At 38.4% G+C, this 21,397-nt stretch overlaps 1 protein-coding gene across 6 annotated transcripts in view; it reads right to left on the bottom strand.

Annotated features, from left to right (window-relative positions):
* The window catches only part of LIMCH1 (LIM and calponin homology domains 1), a 384,023-nt gene that overhangs the window by 230,336 nt on the left and 132,290 nt on the right, over positions 1-21,397 (bottom strand). For all 6 annotated transcript variants that reach the window (XM_049790107.1, XM_049790108.1, XM_049790111.1 and 3 more), the window contains exon 2: positions 8,801-8,871. In XM_049790107.1, the coding sequence (XP_049646064.1) occupies positions 8,801-8,871 (71 nt within the window). The remainder of the gene's footprint in view (positions 1-8,800; positions 8,872-21,397) is intronic.

Raw genomic sequence — 21,397 nt, 5'->3', positions numbered from 1 at the left:
CCCCGGCCCCTCTGAGCTCATTTTAAGTAAAATTCAGTGAATTGTAGCTTATCTCCTAAACTACAATAATCTTCACTTGTTTTACTTCTTCTAAATTCTTGGGGATTAAATATTGGGTCACTTTTTCATTTAATCATACATGGATTTATACGATAACTTAACTGATTTTGTGTCTTCATGCATATGCACACACATGTATGTTCAGTATATCAGTAAGTAAAATTCAGAAAGATCAGAGATTAAGCCTTACATTTCCTTTAGATACCTGTTTCCATATCTAATTCAAGGCAGTGCAGAACATGGTTGTTATACAATTAGTCCTCTAGTAGACAAAATATCTTTATGCAAAAATATAGCATCATCTTCCAATCTAGTATCTATCTGTGACACACTGCATCTCAAACTGAACTTGGAAAAAGAATTCAAGACAAGTCCTCACATTAGAATAAGCAGCTTATTCATTTCAGTGATGATTTACATAAGTGTTTGGCAACAAATTTCTTATCTTGAGAAAATTATTTCAGCAACAGAAGAACTGAGACAAAAGCTGATGAAGACATTCTTTATTGGTCACTTATTAGCAGGCTTACATATTCAGAACCAAATCTGTCAGTTTATCTCCCAAATCTTAGGAAGACAGGTGTAATAGAAAACTTTATACACAAAGAAAGCAGAGAACCATTTCTTCCACACTTTGAGTTCCTAGTTTATAGGGGGCTGTATTCTTCATGTAAAACTGGACATAGAGGAGAAACTTTATTAAAAAAAGGGGGGGCAAAGGAGAAATAAGAAAGGAAGAGAGGAAAAGAAAGAAGAGATAAAGAGAAGGAAACTACTATGAAAGACAGAATAATATTGATAAAGAGTTAAAACTGGAGAATATGAGGCTAGAGCAGTGGTTCTCAAATAGTGGGGCAACCCCCCAGGGGGGGGGCGTGATGCTCCGTAAAGGGGGGCACGTTTGATCTCAGCAAACACTGTCATAACAAGCAAAGCCCCGTGTTTATGTCTCTGTATGTCTCTGGAACTGAGAGTTGCTGTGTCCTGCTTCAAACCCCGCTTCGAAAAGCTATGCATTGCAAAACGTGCTCATTGTAGCCATTAATCCAGACATCACTTCTGGTTAAAAAATAAGCTCAAATTATTTTATATATTTTTGTTTTGCAGGTTAAAGTTTTATTTTAAATAAAGATACTATTTACAGTCGCATGGGGGGCCCCGAAAAATGTTTTCTTCTTCCTAGGGGCCATAACAGAAAATAATTGAGAAGCACTGAGCATGCAGCCAACCTAGATTCAATCACACCATATGGTTCTCTGAGCCTGCCAGAATTGACCCCATATCTCAGACCCAGTAGTAAGCCATGAAAACTGCTAGTTGTCGACCAAATACCAAAATAAAGACAGGAAAAAGCTGGTGATCAAGGATCCAGGTGAAAACAATACTATCAGTTTCAATTTATTCCACAACTATCCGATCCATGTGTGCCAGATGGGTACTATAGAGTGAGGAAAATACAAAGATAAATTGAAGAATCCTCAGGGAGCTTTCAAATTGGTACAGGACACAGATACAAAGAGGTTGAGTTGAGTAAGTGCCAGAGCAGAGTTGGTACAAAAACTTAGCTGGCAGAGGGGAACCCACAAAGACTGTCTGGAGGGTTCCAGAATTACTTCCTGGAGAGAAAAACAATGGACTGGAGGAAGTGAGAGGAAATGACATCACCACAAAGGTCAAGGTCGATGTTTTCAAAATAATTCCTCTGGGCTTCAAGTTCTGCCAGTCCAGCCAGCTCTCATTATTCACAGATGATCAAGTCTGTAAAAGACGCAAGCTATCTTGCCCAGTTTTTGATCACAGGCCAGGCAAGTAAAGCTAGAAAGTAAAATCCAAATTCGTCATCCTGTGGCTTATTGGCAGTCGGAGGGAGAGAGCTGATGGGTGTGTGGTGACACAGGGCTGCACCGACAATGTCACAGTCCAAATGGACTTTGGGTTTAATTCCAACAATAATAAGGAGAACAGAGTACAGCCTTGAGAGCCAACCAAGCACAGAGAGTGCTAAAAGCATTGCAGCCTGGGCTCACAGGCCCAGTTTTATCTTAGGGACCTTAGGAAGCAGTGACTACCCAGCTCATAAACAAAAGAAAAAAAAATATAACATGTAAGTGCCTGCTATTTGAAGCATTCACCCGAAGAGTCATATAGAGCTTTTCAATTTATTGACTCTTCAGTACAACCCTTGAACAGGATATAATTGCATGTCTTAATAAAGGAGTAAACTAAGGCTTAGGATATTTAGGTAACTTGCTAAAGGAGACACAGAAAACATACCTTAAGATCTGGGGTATTAAGAACTCTACTTAGTATCTGAATTGTTATTTGACAACTGTGTTGTGTGAAGGGGTTCTACTAAAAATAGTTTTATAGGGTTCAATCACAGAATCCCAAAATTGTTTACTTTCTATTCTATATTATATTACAAAGGGATTCAAGGTGCCCTTTAATACTATCCCAAACGAGGGGAGAAAATAAAAAAGAAAGGAGATAGGAAGAGGATGAGAATTCAAACCACAGGGAAAGCATATTCTCTGTATGAAGAGGCTATGACCATGATCATCCTGCTACACTTACTAGCTCTCTTTCTGTATCTATTCCCCTGCATCATTAACTTCTAGTTGCAAGCTTATATAAGCAACTATTTTGTTATGTTTATTCTTCTGACATTTTTTTACATGTCTAAAACAGAAGAAGAGTTGGAGAGTAACTACTGACAAAAACCCTTTTTTAAAACTATGTGACTTGCTTAATACCATTTTTTATACCTAGAACAAATGTCACAATCTTCTAGGCTGGCAAACTTTTTCTTTAACATTTCTATAACATTGTAAAAAGTGAGGGAAATGCCAAACCCTGCCACTCCAGCACCCATACTTTTTCTTGTTTTGTTTTGATTTGTTAATTTTTTACTTTATTTTCCTTCTCTTTTTTCTTCCACTTTTCTCTTTCTTTTTCACTCTTATGGTTATTATTTAGAAATTTATTTTTATTTGCCGGGTCCATTTTTTTTCTTTTTTCTTCCAGTTTCCTTTTTTTTTCTTTTTTTTCCTCTCTCTTCTCTCTTTTTTTTTTTTTTTGGTAGTTGTCACCACATTTTTTTTCTCTCTTTTTTCTTATCCTTTTTATCTCCAATGACGGTGGAATGGATGCTCAATCTACAACAAGCTGTAAAGTGGAGACCAGTTGCTTTAGCATTCTGGGGGATAAAGGAGGAAAATATGGGATGCATACTGGGAACAGGGGTGGAGGGAGGACAGCACTGGTGGTGGGAATGCCCCTCATTCATTGTCACTATGTACCATAAATAATGCAGTGAAAGTTTTGTAATGCACTTTGGTCACAATAAAAATTAAAAAAAAAAACATTGTAAGGATTGCTGAACCTCACACAGACTTTCATTTATATGCAGTCCTTTAATAATGGAAAAACCCTTTCTTAGTAAAAGGGCAGGCTGGTAGAAAATAGAAAGGACATTATAAGTAACTTATAAACCCTGGACAGAGATGAGATTCCAGAGTCTAAATAACAAACATGTCGTCAGGAATATAAGCCTGAAATTTTTCCTTCTTTGTAGAATTATTTAAAAAACAGACTGATCTGAGTACAGGAAAATCCACGGCATCAGCCATCACATTGGGAAAGTCCTCTCTAGGAAATGTGCTTTGAAGTCTTCCTTTTAAACCTTCCAGTCCTCAAAGACAAAGACATAAGGCTGTATTCAATTAACATGTCTAGCTACATGACAGCTTTGTCACACTTTGACCACAGAGCTTTTATTTAATGCTCAGAGGAAGGCTCCCACCATTTGAGCATTTAACCTCCAATGCTTCTACTACACTCTTGGCAAAGACAGCTGAACAAGAGAGATGATTATAGCATAAATACATCTATACTCATGAGATTTGGCACACACAGTCTATTTCATATGTATTATTGCTCTAAGTTATACAGTCATGCATCATCATTGCTGTCTACAAGGGAAATGGGTGTGACGCCATGTGCACATTACAGGTAGAATTAAAGCCCTTTCAGGGATATTTTGATGCTACTCAGTTATAGCTTCTATAGATGCCAGCTTGTTTTTCTGTCCTGTTGGTCTCTGCAATCTTTCTTCTTCTTTTTTTTTTTTTTTTTTTTTTTGGTTTTTTGGTTTTGGGTCACACCTGGCCGCGTTCAGGGGTTACTCCTGGCTCTATGCTCAGAAATCGTTGCTGGTAGGCTCAGAGGACCTTATGGGATGCCGAGATTTGAACCACCATCCTTCTGCATGCAAGGCAAATACCTTACCTCCATGCTATCTCTCTGGACCTGATCTCTGTAATCTTTAGCAAAGGTCTGCAACTTTCAATTGACTCCAGTTTTAATGGCTCTATATATGGAAATTAAAATGCTTACATTTCTCACTAACCATAGTTCTTCTCCTCTCACAGGCCTCTATTCTAATTAGATCTGTCGTCTCATCTTTGGTGAAGAGATGATATGGAGGGTTGGGGTTCACATCTGCTATTGCTCAAGAATGACCCCTAGTTCCATTTTCCAGGGTTACTTTCATCAGTGCTCAGGGTACCATACAGTGCCAGGATTCAAACCCAGGCCTCCTGCTCACAAAGTGTATGTTCCTACACATAGAGCAATCTCTCCTATGTCTAGTCTTCTTATCTTAAGATGAACCACCATTTTCATAAGACAAGTAATCTATGGAAACCTCTTTATCCACTGTCCTACAGACTCAGTGGTTACTCTCCTATGGCCTTTCACTGAACCTTGGGGTTTTCAACTCATTCCCACCTCCCCTCTCAACACACACATCTTTTATTTTCCTCACCCAAATAAAACCCAAATATTAACAGAATGAGAGTTATGAACAAAAGCCAAAGAATTAGACTTCCAAATTTTAAATTCTTTTTATCCTCTGTGCCTGTGAAATGGGTATAATAATAATTCTTAGATACCACAGGTAAATGTAGAAGCTTAACGGTGAAAGAGCAAGATCTAGCTCCACAACACCTTTTTTTTTTTAATTAACATACACTCTGAGTTTTTAGAGGGGAGGGCACAAACTTATAAGGAACTCAGGATATTTTTAGGAAAGATAATAGTGTTTTTCCATAGTTGCAGCCAACAGTTAAAGTTGCTCCAAATCAGAGAAAAAGACAGAGTTTATAGACAAAAGGAGGACCTTACGAATGATGTTTATCTATTATCTAACTAGGGATATAATACACTTGTAATATACCAACTAAAATTCTAGTTTGAATAATACAAAGTTAAAATGCTTCCCATAAAATTTTTAAAGAGGTTTATATGTTATGAAAACTCTGGTCTTAAAGAAGTTTAATGACTCATTTTCCAAATTTGAAACGGAAAGTTATCATATTTTATAATGTTAACAGATGGGTGGTGATTATGCTAGATCCTTAATTGCCAGTATCCATTAAATATGAGTGAGAAAGAAAAAGGGAGAGAAAACATTGTAGAGAACCTCAGGTACATTCATTTACAATCCAAAGACTGTTTAAAACTACTAAAATAATGGTCTAGAAGCCATACTTTTTTGAGACCTTCCAAGCTTGAGTTGCCTATCTTTCAGATCCTGCCTGTTATTAACCATTAAAACATCTATGTTTCCTTCCCTGTAGGATTGGTTTTTGGGTACAAGTTCCAGAAAAGATACCTGTTCTTCTCAATCTGTTCTAATCAAAACTTGCCATGTTCCTATGTAAAAAGAAAAGGGAAATTTCCATCTAAGTTTTCCCAAACTCTATTGCACTCAACTTCTCAATTGTATTTTGATTTCTCGTGCTCTGCATGTTCTGCTCTTAGAAATTGGTTTATATTTGCTTTCTCTGGCTCCTAATCCAGTCATGTCCCCAGGCTTTGGTTGGGACTCATAATAAAGACTTTGATCGCCTTCCTCTACCAATATATTTCATTCCTTTTTAGCAGACCCTTTGCCAGCATCACCAGCAGGAGTTTTAGTGGAGAAGCCAAATCTTGACCCTGATTTTCAGGCTGTGAAACTAAAGCTCCTTCAAATTTACTTGTGGGTCACATTCTCCCTTGGCTGAGGACTTAGGCGGTAACTCACTAGACTTGGAATTTGTTCTACTTACCAAGCAAGTAATATTTGTCAACAGTCTCAGCTTTGACCAGTTTCCTATTGGCCTGCTCTCAAGAATCAAAGCCTTTTATTTACTTAAAGGAACACCTGGCTATAATCCATGCCTTTGTATTTTCTAGCTATACTAGATCCTAACTATGGCCTAACCCCCAACCCACTACTCCACCTTTAAACAAACTTATCATTCATTAAAATACTTACAGAAAGCAATAGGTAAGGTTACTGCACAGAGCAAGATGACTCCATTCTCTCTCAGCATCTTTCTCCTAAGATTCAGAACCCACGTCCACAAATGTCTCTAGCTCTAGCAGGGGTCTCAAACTCGCAGACCTCCGTACAACATTTTGTGGCCCTGCCCTAGAGGAATATTTTGTTTTGTTTTGTTTTAGTTGTTTGGGTCACACCCCCCAATGCTTACTACTGACTTTGCACTCAAGGATCACCCCGACTTTGCCTCCTGTGGCCCCCAGGTAAATTGAGTTTGAGACCCCTGCCTAGAGTCTTTTTTTCATATAAACCCACTCAACCTAAGTCAAGCAAGTGATAGTGATAGATTTATTCCCAAAGATTTAGTGGAGAGGTAAATGCCTGTAAGAATCTTTGGAGCAAATGTTAATTAAACAACAACAACAAAAATTGTGCCAATGACTTGAGCTGAGATGACAGAAATGATTTAGTACAGTAGATCCTATTCTAGCTAATCTGCTAACACCAGGAGAGGACTAAGACCAGAATATTTAGAAAAGCAAGTCTACAAGGAAAGTGTTTGGCGCGTGTACTGGTTTATCTCTAGTGAGATACTATAATAATTATGTCTTACCTAAGAGATGAGTCTGAATTAGAATTAATACAGAAAAGAAAGTAGTCAGGGATGCAAAGGGAAGAGGAAATGGGGAGGGGATATTCTCAGAAGAAAAGGCTGTGGAAACAGGAATCAGGGGACATAAATTTCCCTTTGAAGGAAGAAGGGCAGTGGAGGTAGAAGGGAAAAACTAAAACAAACCAACAAACACAAAACCAGAAGTGAGCAAAGTTCAAAGGTACTACATAATAATCCTGTATAGCAATTAGCAATATATCTTTCATTCAGCCACTTTGATCACACTGTCCTGTTGAAAGTCAAAGAAAACTTGAGAGATAGGCATAAATTACAAGTGTTTGGTTGCTTTTTAATTTTAGCATTATATTAACTATTGTTAAACTATAATTGTTTAACTATTGTTTATTTTGGGGGAATTTGGGCTATTCCAGCTCATGGTTTCTTCCTTTCTCTGTGCTCTGTGCTCTCTGTGAACAATTATTACTCTTGGTAATAATTGGAAACCCATATGAGGAGTCAGAGATTAAATCTTAGGTTAGAAGCATTCAAAGCAAGTGTCTTACCCCTATACTAACTCTCCCAGCCTGTTGATCTTTCTTGTGAAAGAAAACAAAAATAATTGGGACCCAAGACATAGGTAAGACTTAAAGTTCTTGCTTTGCATAAGGTTAACCCAATTCCACCTGCAGCACCATATATGATCCTCAGAACAACATCAAGAGTGATCTCAGAGCCAGGATTAAGTCCTGAGACACTAATGGATGTGCCCCACTCAAATCCTCCAAAAAATGGAATATAAGAAGACTAAATGATTTGATGGGTCAAGTAAAGACTTGTGTTTTTAATTTTCATGCTTCAAAACCCAGACTCGGTGAGTATCGAGTCTACCACATTGGCGGGTCCCAACAGTATTCTGAATGTCATCCAAATAGAAGTTCTCTCAATGTAGTTTAATTTATCTATAGGTAAAGAGAAGTAAACCAGTTGCCATGGTTAAATGAAGCCAGAACACTGGTTTTTTTTTTTGGGGGGGGGGGGGTTGATAGAGAAGGACCAGGGGGAACTGAAGTGTAGGTTACACACATGTACAATTTTCTATAAAAATTACCTGGCTCTATATTTAAGAATTATATGTATATGTATTTCAAAATCAACAACATCATTTGAAATCTTGATTTGGAGCTTAAATTCATCAAACTTTTTGTGCATCTAGAACCACTTCATAGAAAGTTCTTGAAATGGATGTGACAGCAATATTATGTGGCTGTCGAAATATAGGTTCAAAACGTAACATTTAAGCCCTACGATTCTGATCAAGTTTGAATTAAGATGTGAACTAATTAAATAAAATTGAAATTTCTCCAGGAAGATGAAGGGTGGAGTAACCACCCAGTTTTGTGTTTTTAGATGCTGTGGGTCTATAGGAGGGAACATTATTTTCATTGAACACAAGTGGCTTTTGTCTAGAATGACAAGGGGAGAGTGAAGTTGGGCAAAGGAGTTGCTACTTATACCACCGGTTCACACATCCTCTGATTAGCTGGATCCAAATTACTACATTGTAGATGCTAGTTAGAGCTGAATAAGGACTGCCTGCTTAATCTAGTGGAAAATGGTCACAATCACCACCACTCCATATTGCCATCAAGACTCTTTCATTATGACTTATGTTACTGCTCCTTACAGTGATTTTACTTACAAAACAAAACATTGGTTGTCTTTTAGATATACTTTAGATATATACTAAATGCATAATGATTTTTCTTGAATAGATCTAACAAAAGAGAAGTCATACTTACTCGCAGAGTAGGATTCCATTTTCTAACCCTGTGCGGAAATCTTTATCACCAAAACTCCTGCCAGTTACTTGCTGGAAAAGAAGAGAAAAAAATGGAATAAATTTTTCTTTATTCAACAGGAAGCCTAGTTATTCATTTTAATATTCTTGAGTCTTTAAATAAACTGCTGGATTTCCAAAAATGGGGAAAATATCTGAGAGCTGAATTTCCTTTTTATAGGGAGCTTTGCTTATATATTTTTTATTTTGTTTCTTTTTTGGGGGGGATCACACACGGCAGTGCTCAGGGGATACTCCTGGCTCTATGCTCAGAAATTACCCCCAGCAGACTCGGGGGACCATATGGGACACCAGGATTCAAACCACCATCCTTCTGCATGCAAAGCAAATGCATTATCGCTGTGCTATCTCTCTGGCCCCAAGCTTTGCTTATATTATCTCACCTTACATTTAGACCTTTTCTCTGAAGTTTTTTTTTCTACCTATTACCTTATAATACTTCTGTTTTCCTTAGGCTGGAGAGAGAGTACAGTGGGTAGGGTGTTTGCCTTCCACATGGCTGATCTAAGTTTGATCTTTGGTATCCCATTTGGTACTTAAGTATCACTAGGAGTGATACCTGAGCATAAAGCCAGGAGTAAGCCCTGAGCACAGTCAAGTGTGGCCCAAAAACCAACCAAATAAATAAATAACTGATGTTCCTGATAAGCATATCAGTTTGGAGGCTTAACTATGAAAAAAATCAAGGCTGTAATTTATGTCATCTAAGGATCCACATCATGGACATTTTCACAAAAATTTATAGTGAGCACCACCAGGAGATAAGGTAGCTATTTATTAATGCAATAGAGGCACCAAGATGAGGGAGTCACAGGACCCTGTACTCATCAAGAAAGGATAACCAGCCTCAAGAAAGGAAGATGATGGAGACCCAGAGAAATAATACAGGGGTTACAACCATTGCTTTACACTCAGCCTATCCTGGTTTGAATCCTTAGTAATGTGTATATTCCTCCAATTTCCACCAGGGATCACTATAAAGCAGAGAGCCAGAAATGGCTCCTGAGCATTTTGGTGTGACCCAAATGCCAGCTAGAAAGGAAAGCTCTCCAACTGACTAACTAGGATTGAGTCCTTCTTAAACTTGGCTCTTAGCAAGCCTTTGGCATATTCCCAGAACTTTCTTTTGCTCACCATTTCACCATATACTGAGTTTCTACAATGAGTCAAGTAAATATGCATACTATACACCGTAAAAAATGTGCCATTTCTAAAATGGTAAATAAAAGATGATAGATACTAAGCAAAAAATAAAATAAATCATAACAATTATAATAAGAGGACAAAAGAAAGGGGAACAGAAGAGGCAGACAAAACTGAAAAAATACAGCTATATTTTAGACTTCAACCTAACCATATTAATAATGACACTGAAAGAAATGTTCTTAATATCCCTAATTGAAAGATAGAGATGGGATAGGAAGCAGAGAGATAGAACAGCAGACAAGGTTCTTATTTTGTACATGGCTGACCAAGTTCAACTCCCAACCCCCCAAATAGTATGCTGAGATATGCTTGGATATGATTTCTGAGTGCAGAGCCATCAGTAATCCCTGAGCATCACTGGATGTGGTCCAAAAAACAAACAAGTAAAAAAGGAAATGAGAAAAATAAAGATAGAGATGGTTATATTAAAATATTTTAAAGCAGGATTAATCCACATACTTCCTATAGAAATGTAATTTTTGTTTGTTTTGGGGGGTTTGTTTTTTGTTTGTTTTTGTTTTGTTTTGTGGCTCAGACACTTTGGTACTCAGAGTTTAATCCTGGCTCTGCACTCAGAAATTATTCTTTGCTCTATGTTCAGGGGACTCCATAGGATGCCAGAGATAGAACCCAGGTCAACCACACACAAACCAGATAGCTTACCTACTGTACTATTTCTCTGACCCCCTAGAAATTCACTTAAAATATAAAAATACAAAAAGGTTTATGAAGAAAAAGAGTAATGTTATAGGAAAATATTGGTGATCCATCAACTTTCTGAAGAGTTCAGTTTATCATTTAAAATGAAGTCACCTGGGAAGCAGAACTAAAAACTACTAAAACTACTAAAATAGTCAAGAAGAGTTAATATTGGGGCCGGGTAGGTGGCGCTGGAGGTAAGGTGTCTGCCTTGCAAGCGCTAGCCAAGGAAGGACCGCGGTTCGATCCCCCGGCGTCCCATATGGTCCCCCCAAGCCAGGGGCGATTTCTGAGCACATAGCCAGGAATAACCCCTGAGCGTCAAACGGGTGTGGCCCAAAAACCAAAAACCAAAAAAAAAAAAAAAAAAAAGAGTTAATATTATAGTGTCAGGTCAGCCTGCTAATCAACACCATCCAGAATACAGTCACATTCTAAAACCTAGATTGATAGTAAAACAAGCAACTGTAGTAGAAACCAGAGTTTGAGCACCATGGAGGAAGGTGCTCACTTTCACCTCTGTTCCTTCTCCTCTGCCTTCTTCCCACTCTGCTTCTTCCATTTGACCCAGCTCAAAAACTACTCTCTACCAATCAAAGTGGTGGAGAGAACATCCATTCTTTCAAGCTCAATTCTTTATGCTAGAAGAAGCGCCTGGATGTTTGTTAGAAGGATCAACTAAACAGACTCCAGACATTCAGCAAAGAATCACTCACTCTGCTGAAGATGTTGTACCCTTAGATCTACACAGCAGTAGCATCTTCACCTGTAATTTAAGTTAGAAATACAGATTCCCAAACTCCCTACCCCTTCTGAAATCTACTTACTTATTACCTCCTCTGGAAGAAAAAAAATCCCATGAGTCATAGGTAGAGTAAAATTAACAATTCCCTGACAAAGAATAAACTCAACTCAACTAGCAACTTAGAACTGGAAGGGAGGACCTTCCATTGGAATCAGTTTCAACAAGTCTTCTCGGCAACATATTCATTATGTGCTTACAAGGTCACACATTATATATTTTCACAATAAAAATGATAATTAGTGTTTCCCTCAGGATAGTAAAAAGCCATTGCTATTAAAACACACACACAACACACACACACACACACAACTGGCAGGAATTAGCCACCACCCACAGTCTACAAGGAGAAAGGAATGAAGATTGACTCCCTAAAGTCTTTCCAACCTGCCTATCTATCAATGGAGAGAGCTGTCCATTAGTACAAGGCACAGGCCAAGACATTCGCTTGGGATCATCCTCCAAAGGACACAGTTCAGGGTAGGAAACTCAGTAGAGTTCTTAAAGAGAGCCTAGAACAGAACCTGGGGCCTGAGTGAGGGCAGGAGGAAGAGGGTCGGGAGAAAGCCTGAATTCAGAAGCATCCAGGGGGTTAAAGAGGTACCATGGCGATTAAAGTGCTTATTTTACATCATGGTACCCTGGTCCGAATACTCAACACTGCATATGATTCCCTCCAAACACTACCACCAGGGGACACTAGTGAACATAGAGCCAAAAATGGTTCATAAGGAAAGCCAATATGGCCCAAAAATAAGATTTAAAAAAATCAAGGGCTAACAGAGAAGAGCAATAGGAAATGTCAAGAGCACTCTATTAATCCTTTAATTCTACTTTTGCACGCATGACTGATCCTCACTCTTCTGATTAACTAATCCCTGCAATTCTACCCTTGCAGGTGTTCTGCCCAAAGATCTAAGAGGCATGCTTGATCTCCATTTCTCCTGTCAAGTCACACACATCATCACATCAGTTGGTACTACTTGCAGAACTGAGCCAAAATCCAATCACTTCTCATGGCCTCTACTTAAACACCTTACTCTGGGCCACTGTCATCTTATATATAGATATTTCTAGAATCCCTTAGCTAGCCTTGCTGCTTTTTCCTTCTTTCCCTCCTATCTATTCACAGCCCAGCAGCATGTGTAATCCTGTAAAGTTAGGTCATGCCACTATTCCAATCTTCCAATTGTTCTCTCCTCATTTATCAAAAAACCCAAGGTTGTCATAGTTTCCTTAATGCATTCAATATAAAGACAATGAAACAAAAAGCCTAGTGGGAGTATCTAGACAACACTATAGGACACTACTATAAGTGAAAGGGAAAGCATGTTGAACTTACATGCCAAAGGGATCATAGAAATACTTACGATGACTTTTTCTGTCACCAACTATTCCCCCCCCTTTATTCCTTATAACTAATTCGCTATCATTACTAATCAAAATATTTGTTGGGGGGGACAGGTTATGTCAGATTTTTTAAAAAAAAATCAATAAATGAATAATTTACCAGCCCTTGGTGGTTTTAAAGAAATGGAAAAAGCTTTCATTTTAGCTATTAAATTCAAAACAGAAACACACCAACATTATAATGTGTCATCATGCTATTTCATGCGAGCAATTATTGAGCCAAGCTCATCTGTGTTCAATTTCCTTCCTATAGCAATGAAAGGTAATTAGATTTCTGAGATTGTCCATGGCAGTAGAATCATTCAATTCATTCAAATAACTGACAAATGGAGGACCCTTTAAAAAAAAAACAACAGGTCAGTTCGGGTGAGGGCAGAAGAGTCTTTGGATGGGATTGCTGAGGCAATAGTGGAAGGAAGAAGTCACTTTGGTGCAGAATTGGGACATTGTATGCAAAGAAACCTATCATTAACACTATTGATCATCATGGTGACTTAAACAAGAAAAAATTTAACAATGTAATAAAGAAAAGACAGCATTGTGATATACTTATAATGTAACACTGCATATCACAATACTACACTCTGCTAATTACTTTGTTAACACTGTTATTACATAATTGCCATGAGAAGTTAAAGGCTGGCAAGGACCAGTCTCACTATTGATATCACCCACTTATACAAATTGTTTCCAAAATATTGTTTTTTAACATTTATTTATTTAGTTTAGGTTTTGGGGCCACATCCAGCAGCTCTCAGGGGTTACTCCTGGCTCTGTGCTCAGAAAATGCTCCTTGCAGGCCAGGGGACCATGTGGAATGCTGGAAGTTGAATCTGGGTCCATCCTAGGTCAGTCAGGTGCAAGGCAAACACCCTACTACTGTGCTATCACTCTGGTCCCATTTCCAAAATATCTTAATCTTGTGTGTGTGTGTGTGTGTGTGTGTGTGTGTGTGTGTGTGTGTGTGTGTGTGTGTGTGTGGTTTTTGAGTCACACCCAGCAGTGCTCAGGGGTTATTCCTGGATCCAGGCTCAGAAATTGCTCCTGGCAGGCACGGGAAAGCATATGGGACGCCGGGATTCGAACCGATGACCTCCTGCATGAAAGGCAAACGCCTTACCTCCATGCTATCTCTCCGGCCCCTATCTTAATTAATCTTTCCTTGAGTTTGGAAGCTATTTGGTAGACAAACTGCAGACCACTAATGAACCTCAGGATAAAAAAGAAGTTAAGATAAATGTTAGAAAGTCTACTGTAAGAATCTAAATTGGCTAACAAAACAATAATCCCTCTATTCAAGCAGTTGCTCAGTATGAAATGCAGTATATTTTCAATGTACTTTCAAGACATGAATATGTTCTCTAAATTGTTGAATAGAAACAAGGACACTTTTTCAGAAAGTATTAATTCCTTCAACAAACTGTAAATGAAAATCACACCTCTTTAATTCACTGAAGTAGATTATGTATGGCTCATCACGACTACTTCTCTCCTGATCGTGTTTGACTTATTTAACAAGAACATTCTGCATATTTTATACCTAAATTGCAAAATAGGGCAGGATAGAATTGCTCTGAGTTTTTACATTTATTCTGAAATAAATGTTCTCCTGTTCCTGTCTCCTTCATTGGATTGCTCAAAAAAAAGTCGTATCAAAATTCTATAGAAATTTGTTCCAAATGATACTTATTTCAGCCAGAATTAGCCACCAACCCATCAATCATCTGTGCAATATCTATTTCATGCCAGGCAGTGTAACAGGTGTGAATGAGTCCAAAATAACAAGATCTAGACCCTCCCCAAACCACAATCGAGAGGAGGGGCAAATTCAATAGAATCACTGTTGGAATGAAATCTGGACAGAAGCATAATGGACCAAATAACTAGCACCGATTGCAAGACAAAAGAAGAGGAATGATAATAGTTTGCACTCATAGTTCCCATTGTCTTTCACTAGGATAATGGCAGTGTCTACCCTGTGTTTCTATTCCCATCCTCTCTCTGTCCCCCAGGCTCTCATACTGCATCCAGAAATCGTTCTACTGAGTCCCTTTGCCTGACAACAGAATCAAGGACAAGTTATTTGTACAACTCCCTCATTTTACAGATGAGAAAAATAATGCTCAGTGAATTATGTGGCTTGCTCAAGATCATATCAACAGCAAAAAGAGTACAAAGATCAGGTCTTTAACTCGGACCAGGGAGTACTGTCACATGGTACTGCCCCTTTGAAGACATTTCTTCTTTGTGGCACTTATATCACTATATTTTCTTCCATAACAAGGGCTCCTATGTATTCCGTTTGGGTTGGCAAAAAAATCAGCACAGAAGTTCAGGCCTGCGGTTATTTAATCAACATTAACAGACTATGATCCTCTCCAGCACTCATTCTGAGTGCTTAATAGTGAGGATAATAAAATGCAATCTGTAGAAACCATTTATATTTTCATCATGTCATCAGAAAATCAGAACACGCTGTTTATAGCCCCAGATTGACAGATTCTACTTTAAAATACAAAAAAAAAAGTCTAATTAAGAATACAGGCAATGTGGGGCCGGGCGGTGGCGCTGGAGGTAAGGTGCCTGCCTTATCTGCGCTAGCCTAGGAGACGGACCGCGGTTCAATCCCCTGGCGTCCCATATGGTCCCCCAAGCCAGGAGCGACTTCTGAGCGCATAGCCAGGAGTAACCCCTGAGCGTTACCGGGTGTGGCCCAAAAACCAAAAAAAAAAAAAAAAAAAAAAAAAAGAATACAGGCAATGCTCAAAAGCATCCGGGGAGCTTTCAGTCCTCTGATCTAGTCATTATACAATCTAAACACAGAAAATGGGTCAGTGCTGAGCTCTGTGTGTGGATTCAGCAGTAACTGTGTTTGCACTTCCTCAGGCTGCTCTTGCCTTTTACAAAGAGACAGAACTCAGGCTGCAAAGAAGACAATCTGAGACCTACACTTTGGTTCATCCCAATCAAGTGTCAGCAGCTGATTTGAGAGCAAAGAACAGGAAGAGTACAGAAAGAAATTGGGCAAGTGGAAAGTGTCTGGGCAGTACATGTTATCTCCACTTCAAGCAACAGAAAATTACTTCTACCACAGTAACTGATGAACCAAGTTACTTCTTAAATAAATACTACAATTTGGCATTCATCAAAGTATGTCACTCTCTTCCAGTACTGCAGAGTGAAACAAAATACCTTTTTATTATGCAAATCTGGGTTCAAACACTGTGTTTGGTACTCGAGATCTTTGTGATGTTGAACCAATTGGTTTTATATCCTTGATTCTTCTCCATCAGCTATGCTTTGACATTGCCTGGAATAGAACCCAGAGCCTCACACAGCAGGGCAAGTGCCCCATCACAAAGCTCATTCGCAGCACACTCATGTTTTAAAAAATCAGACAGATATAGGAGCCTGTTTGATGAGATTGTTAGAAGTCTAAAATCATGAATGGAATGGAAGCTACCTCAGAATGTTTTAGGCTGATGGAGTGTGCATTTTAATACTAATGGAAAGTTTAAATTCACTTTTGCCCCCAAGCCTCAGACCTAAAAAAAAAAAAAAAAAAAAAAGAAAAAAATTACAACGTAAGTGTCAAAATCAGATTCTTGGATACTTTTTAAGATCAGAATTACTGTCCTAGGATCCAGGAGATGGTCCAATGGTGGAAATCACTTGTTTTTGCTAGTGAGGCTACAAGTTTGCTTCCTGGGCTGCCATATGTGACAAGTATGGTCCTAGTAATTGTCTGTGATCTCTACCATCACCAATGGTTTCTGACCATACCATGGCCAGGTATCAAACACTACAACTGAAAGGTGGAACCCTAGATAAGCATGGTTATCCCAAAAGAAATGTGCAAACACCACAGATATTTGAGTCCTGGTTAGTGCCTATTGTTGCACCAAGCAAATCCCGCTGAGCACTGCAATCAAAATGAGTATGAGCACCACAGCTAAAGAGTGTGGCACCCAGTGTGGCACCCCATAAATTAACCATGTGTGAATCACAGTCAAGTTTTGTGACCTCTGCCTATCTCCCCAACCCAGCATCACAATAAGATCAACAGAAGGAAGGAAGAAATAATAATTTTAAAAATAATAATAATAATTGTCAGAAAAGTGAAGAAATACTATTCTGGAGCCAGTGACTCAGGTGCAGGCACTTTTGTCACTTTATAAACATATCTGAGTTTGGATTGGTAAATGCTGGGAGTCAGCATGTGTCCAGTAGCTGAAAAAAAACCTATCTGTGCCCCATGGATTAAAGGGGGATCCAGGGTGCAAACCCAAAGCATGTCACATTTTATAAGAAATTGTGCTTAAAAAGTCAGTGTGGTGAGGAAAAGGAGAGGTTAACTAAGGCAAAGCAAGTAACCTAGGAAATATACCAGCCAATAGTATTTTAAATAAATAGCATTTTAAATAGTTTTTTAAATAATCCTAGGGTAAAGAATCTTTATGATGAAATATGAGGTACAATTGGGGAGAACTGAATGTGCACTGGCCATTTAATAACACTCAAGCATGACTTCAGTTATTAAAGAGACAATACACAGAGATTACAGTCATAGAAGTAAGTCTTTTTATCTTTTTTATCTTTTATTGTTTGTTTGTCTTGGGATCACACCTGGCAGTGCTCGGGAGTTATTCCTGGGTCTATGCTCAAATATTGCTCCTGGCAGGCACAGGGGACCACATGGGATGCTGAGTTTTGAACCACTATCTGATCTGGATTGGCTGCGTGTAAGGCAAACACCCTACTGCTGTGCTATCTCTCTGACCCCAAAAGAAAGTCTTTTTTCCTTTGGAGATGTACCCCAAGTATTTGAAAAGAGGTCTACAGTGTATGATATATTTTGAAATCATTTAGAACAGTGTTTCTCAATTGGGGCGGGCCATGCGGCCCCATATGAGCCTTGAGGATATCCCAAGGCGCCAGATATTATGGGGGGCCATGACATGAGACTGGAAGCCAATCAGTAGGACAGGAGGGTTATAGGGAGAAAACAAAGTCAGAAAGCGGCCATGGTGGGAGAAAGGTTGAGAAACTCTACTTTAAAAAAAATACTAGGGGTGGTCCAGTGCAGTAGAGCATTTTCCCTGTCTGTGGGGTACCCTGGGTTAACATTTCATGACCGTATACACAGAAAAAGAATACTAGGAATATAATAAAATGTATGTATTTGTGTGCAAAAGGAGTAAATATGAAAATTGTTCATGATTATCAAAACTATACGGGAGTATATGAGTTTCTTTGAACTAGTGTTTCTTCCTTATATCCTCCTACCTTCTTCCCTTCTTTCTTTTTTCTTTCCTATTTAATTTATCTCATTTCTTCTTTATCATGCTTCAATATGTTCATAATTAAATATGATAGTATAGGGATAAGGCCAAAAATCATACCACACTTCAAAGAAAGTGCTTAAAAATGGCCACCCCTTTTACTTCCAAGAGCAACTTATCCTATTTGTTTTCACTGATCATAGTTACTCACCAGTTCATTATTGGTCATTTGATTTACACTTAAGCCCCTTACTCACCTTCTTACCACACAGAAATGCAACTCCTGAGTCATCCAATAAGAAGGAAGGAGGGGTTGAGACTTGGCTTCCTAATTTCAGCCAAAGAACTGGATCTAAAACCCTGCCAAGAACTGTCACAGGTGTCCTGTGACAGCTGCAGAGCTACATGGAAAATGGACTTATTTCATTGTTTGATATTCAAATAACAGAAAAAATTTTAGTGAAGTATCCAAAATAACCACAAGACTCTTGTACTTTGCCAGTGTCTTGTATTTTAAAAGGCCTCAAAGTCAAAGTAGAAATCTATTAGTATTCACACAAACAAGTGATTAGATTACCGAATAAAAATAAATCATAGTGAAATGCTCATTATAAAGATGGATGATACCATTTGGGAGTGAGGGAGGTGCTAGGGTATACTCTTGGCTCTGTGCTCAGCAGTGAACACTAGAGATACTCCTGGGACCATATGTATTTCCTGGAATTGAACAGGGTTCAGTCGCATGCAAAGCAATTGCCCCGTAGAATAAGCACTTATTAAACAACTTGGCCTTTAAACAGTAAGGATTCTGGGCAGGGGAGGGTGGTAAGATAACTTTAAAGAAAATCAGAGGAGCAATCAACATAAAACAAGGAAAATGATATTTAGGAAGGATGGAAGGAGTTGACCTTGGATGGGTTTCCACATTGGCACAATTCTACTTGAGTCTCATTTACTCCTGGACACAGTTACTACATGAATATTACCTTAGTTAGCTAAGATACATATTTGATTTACATGATTTTCTATCATTATGCTATATTTCATATGAATTTTTAAAAAGCGGCTTAGAAATGCATAGACTAATCTCGACAATGACAGTCTCATTCATTTTCTCTCTCTAGGAACTAAATCCATTTTTCTTTTGGTTTACTAAGAAAACTTTGATGTGAAAACAATATGTTTAAAATGATTTTTATTACAGGGGCCGGAGAGATAGCATGGAGTTAAGGCGTTTGCCTTTCATACAGAAGGTTGGTGGTTCAAATCCCGGCATCTCATATGGTCCCCCGTGCCTGCCAGGAGCGATTTCTGAACGTGGAGCCTGGAGTAACCCCTGAGAGCTGCTGGGTGTGACCCAAAAACCAAAAAAAAAAAAAAAAGATTTTCATTCTAACATACTAGAAACACACTTTTGCCTAATTAAATTGATCCAATTCATTGTTTACATGGCAGTTGGGATCCACACATTCCCAATTCACAATATATAGTTGAATATTGGACAAAGGAGCCAGTATCATTTATGGCTTTGCAAAACTTTTTGGTTTTAAGGCATCTTCCATTTAAATGGATGTAGGAGGGTACTTAGGGTGGAGATAACTTTGCTATCCTGCCCCCATCTTCTATCAATGTCATTTGACACACACTACCTAGCAGCACCCTGTCATGATATGGTCACAATCAGTAATCAAGAACTTGCAGCAAATCACTTCACTTCTCTAAATGCAAGACTGCTCTGTTCCAGTTTGCAGACTTTCCAAACTCTCTTCCACCTTAGCTCTCTTCTCAAATAGTGGTAACAATAATACCATCTTTGACTGAATATTAATTGACTCAACTTCTCAGTACAGAGCTCAGAATCCTGGTCAAAGGCACCCACCTAAAGTTATTCTCTATGCCAAACTATGCAAATTCTTCCAATTCATCTAGAACTACTTAAAATCCACCCAGCCTATTTTTCAAGTATATACTAAGGTGGGCTATTGGAGCTCTGGGATATATACTATTAAAATGCATTTTTCCAGATGAAAAAACTAGAACACAGACCATTAAGCAGTTTAACCAACTTCACAGAGAAAAACTAGGACTCTAAGCTGTGCAGTTGGCTTTGCCCCAAATGCCAAGCCAGAACATTATGCTGCCTACAGTGGTCTATGTCTTTGTTGATTTGTCCCTATTATATGCCACATTAGCAATAAAGAATAAAATCCCCACCACCTATAGCAGCTTCCTCTCTCTAAAAGAGCCATTTCTAACAGCAATCTTTGTGTTTTCACTGGATTTTTATCTCTATATATAAACTTATCATAAAGGTCCAAAGAAACTTTCTTTAAATTATACTATGTACAATGTATTCCTCTATGGAATGAAAAATAAATGGCCCTTGATGGGGAGTGGAGAAAATAGGAAGGAAGAAAGATAAGATAGCTCATTTAAGACCATTAGGCATTTCTATAGCAAAATATATCCCTCCTTATCTTGCCCTGGTTCTTCAAACTGACAAATAATGTATTATGGAAGGAAATCTGTTCTTTTGGCTGGTTTGTGATAAGGACAGCAGGTAGTAATCCTAGACCACTAAAATACCATTCATCACCAGGTCTCATTAACACTACAGAGAAACTGCTCTCCACAGAGGAAGCAGCAGACATCTTGGTTTCAAAGGGAATCAACCATCAGCTAAATCTGCATTTAGCTCTCTTGACCTCCTTCTTTCACAAATGATGCTTACATCAACAATAAAGGAGTCCTCTCTCCAGAATGTTATCAAAACGCTGTAAGAAAAGAGTCCAACTACCTCAGGGATTAAAGAAAAACAAAGAAGCCTCTTCCTTATACATGTAACAGGTGAGAAACCTGTTGAATCAAACAGAATCAAACCAAAAAGAGATCTTAGACCACACACTATCTCAAAAATTTACATTAAACAAAAGAAAATAAAGCACCAAAAGAAAATAAAACAATTTTGAAATGTTAGGAAGTATCTTATATAGGGTCCTTGATTGTATTTTTGTTTTGTTTTGCTTTGCTTTGTTTTTGTTTTTGTGCCACATTAGGTGACACTCAGGGGTTACTTCTGGCTATGCACTCAGAAATCGCTTGGGGAACCATATGGGAGACTGGGAATCGAACCAAAGTC

Source organism: Suncus etruscus, chromosome 16 (genome assembly GCF_024139225.1).
Source record: "Suncus etruscus isolate mSunEtr1 chromosome 16, mSunEtr1.pri.cur, whole genome shotgun sequence".
Taxonomy (NCBI): Eukaryota; Metazoa; Chordata; class Mammalia; order Eulipotyphla; family Soricidae; genus Suncus; species Suncus etruscus.
Note: the sequence above shows the minus strand (reverse complement) of the source record. Positions and strands in the feature narration are given on the sequence as shown.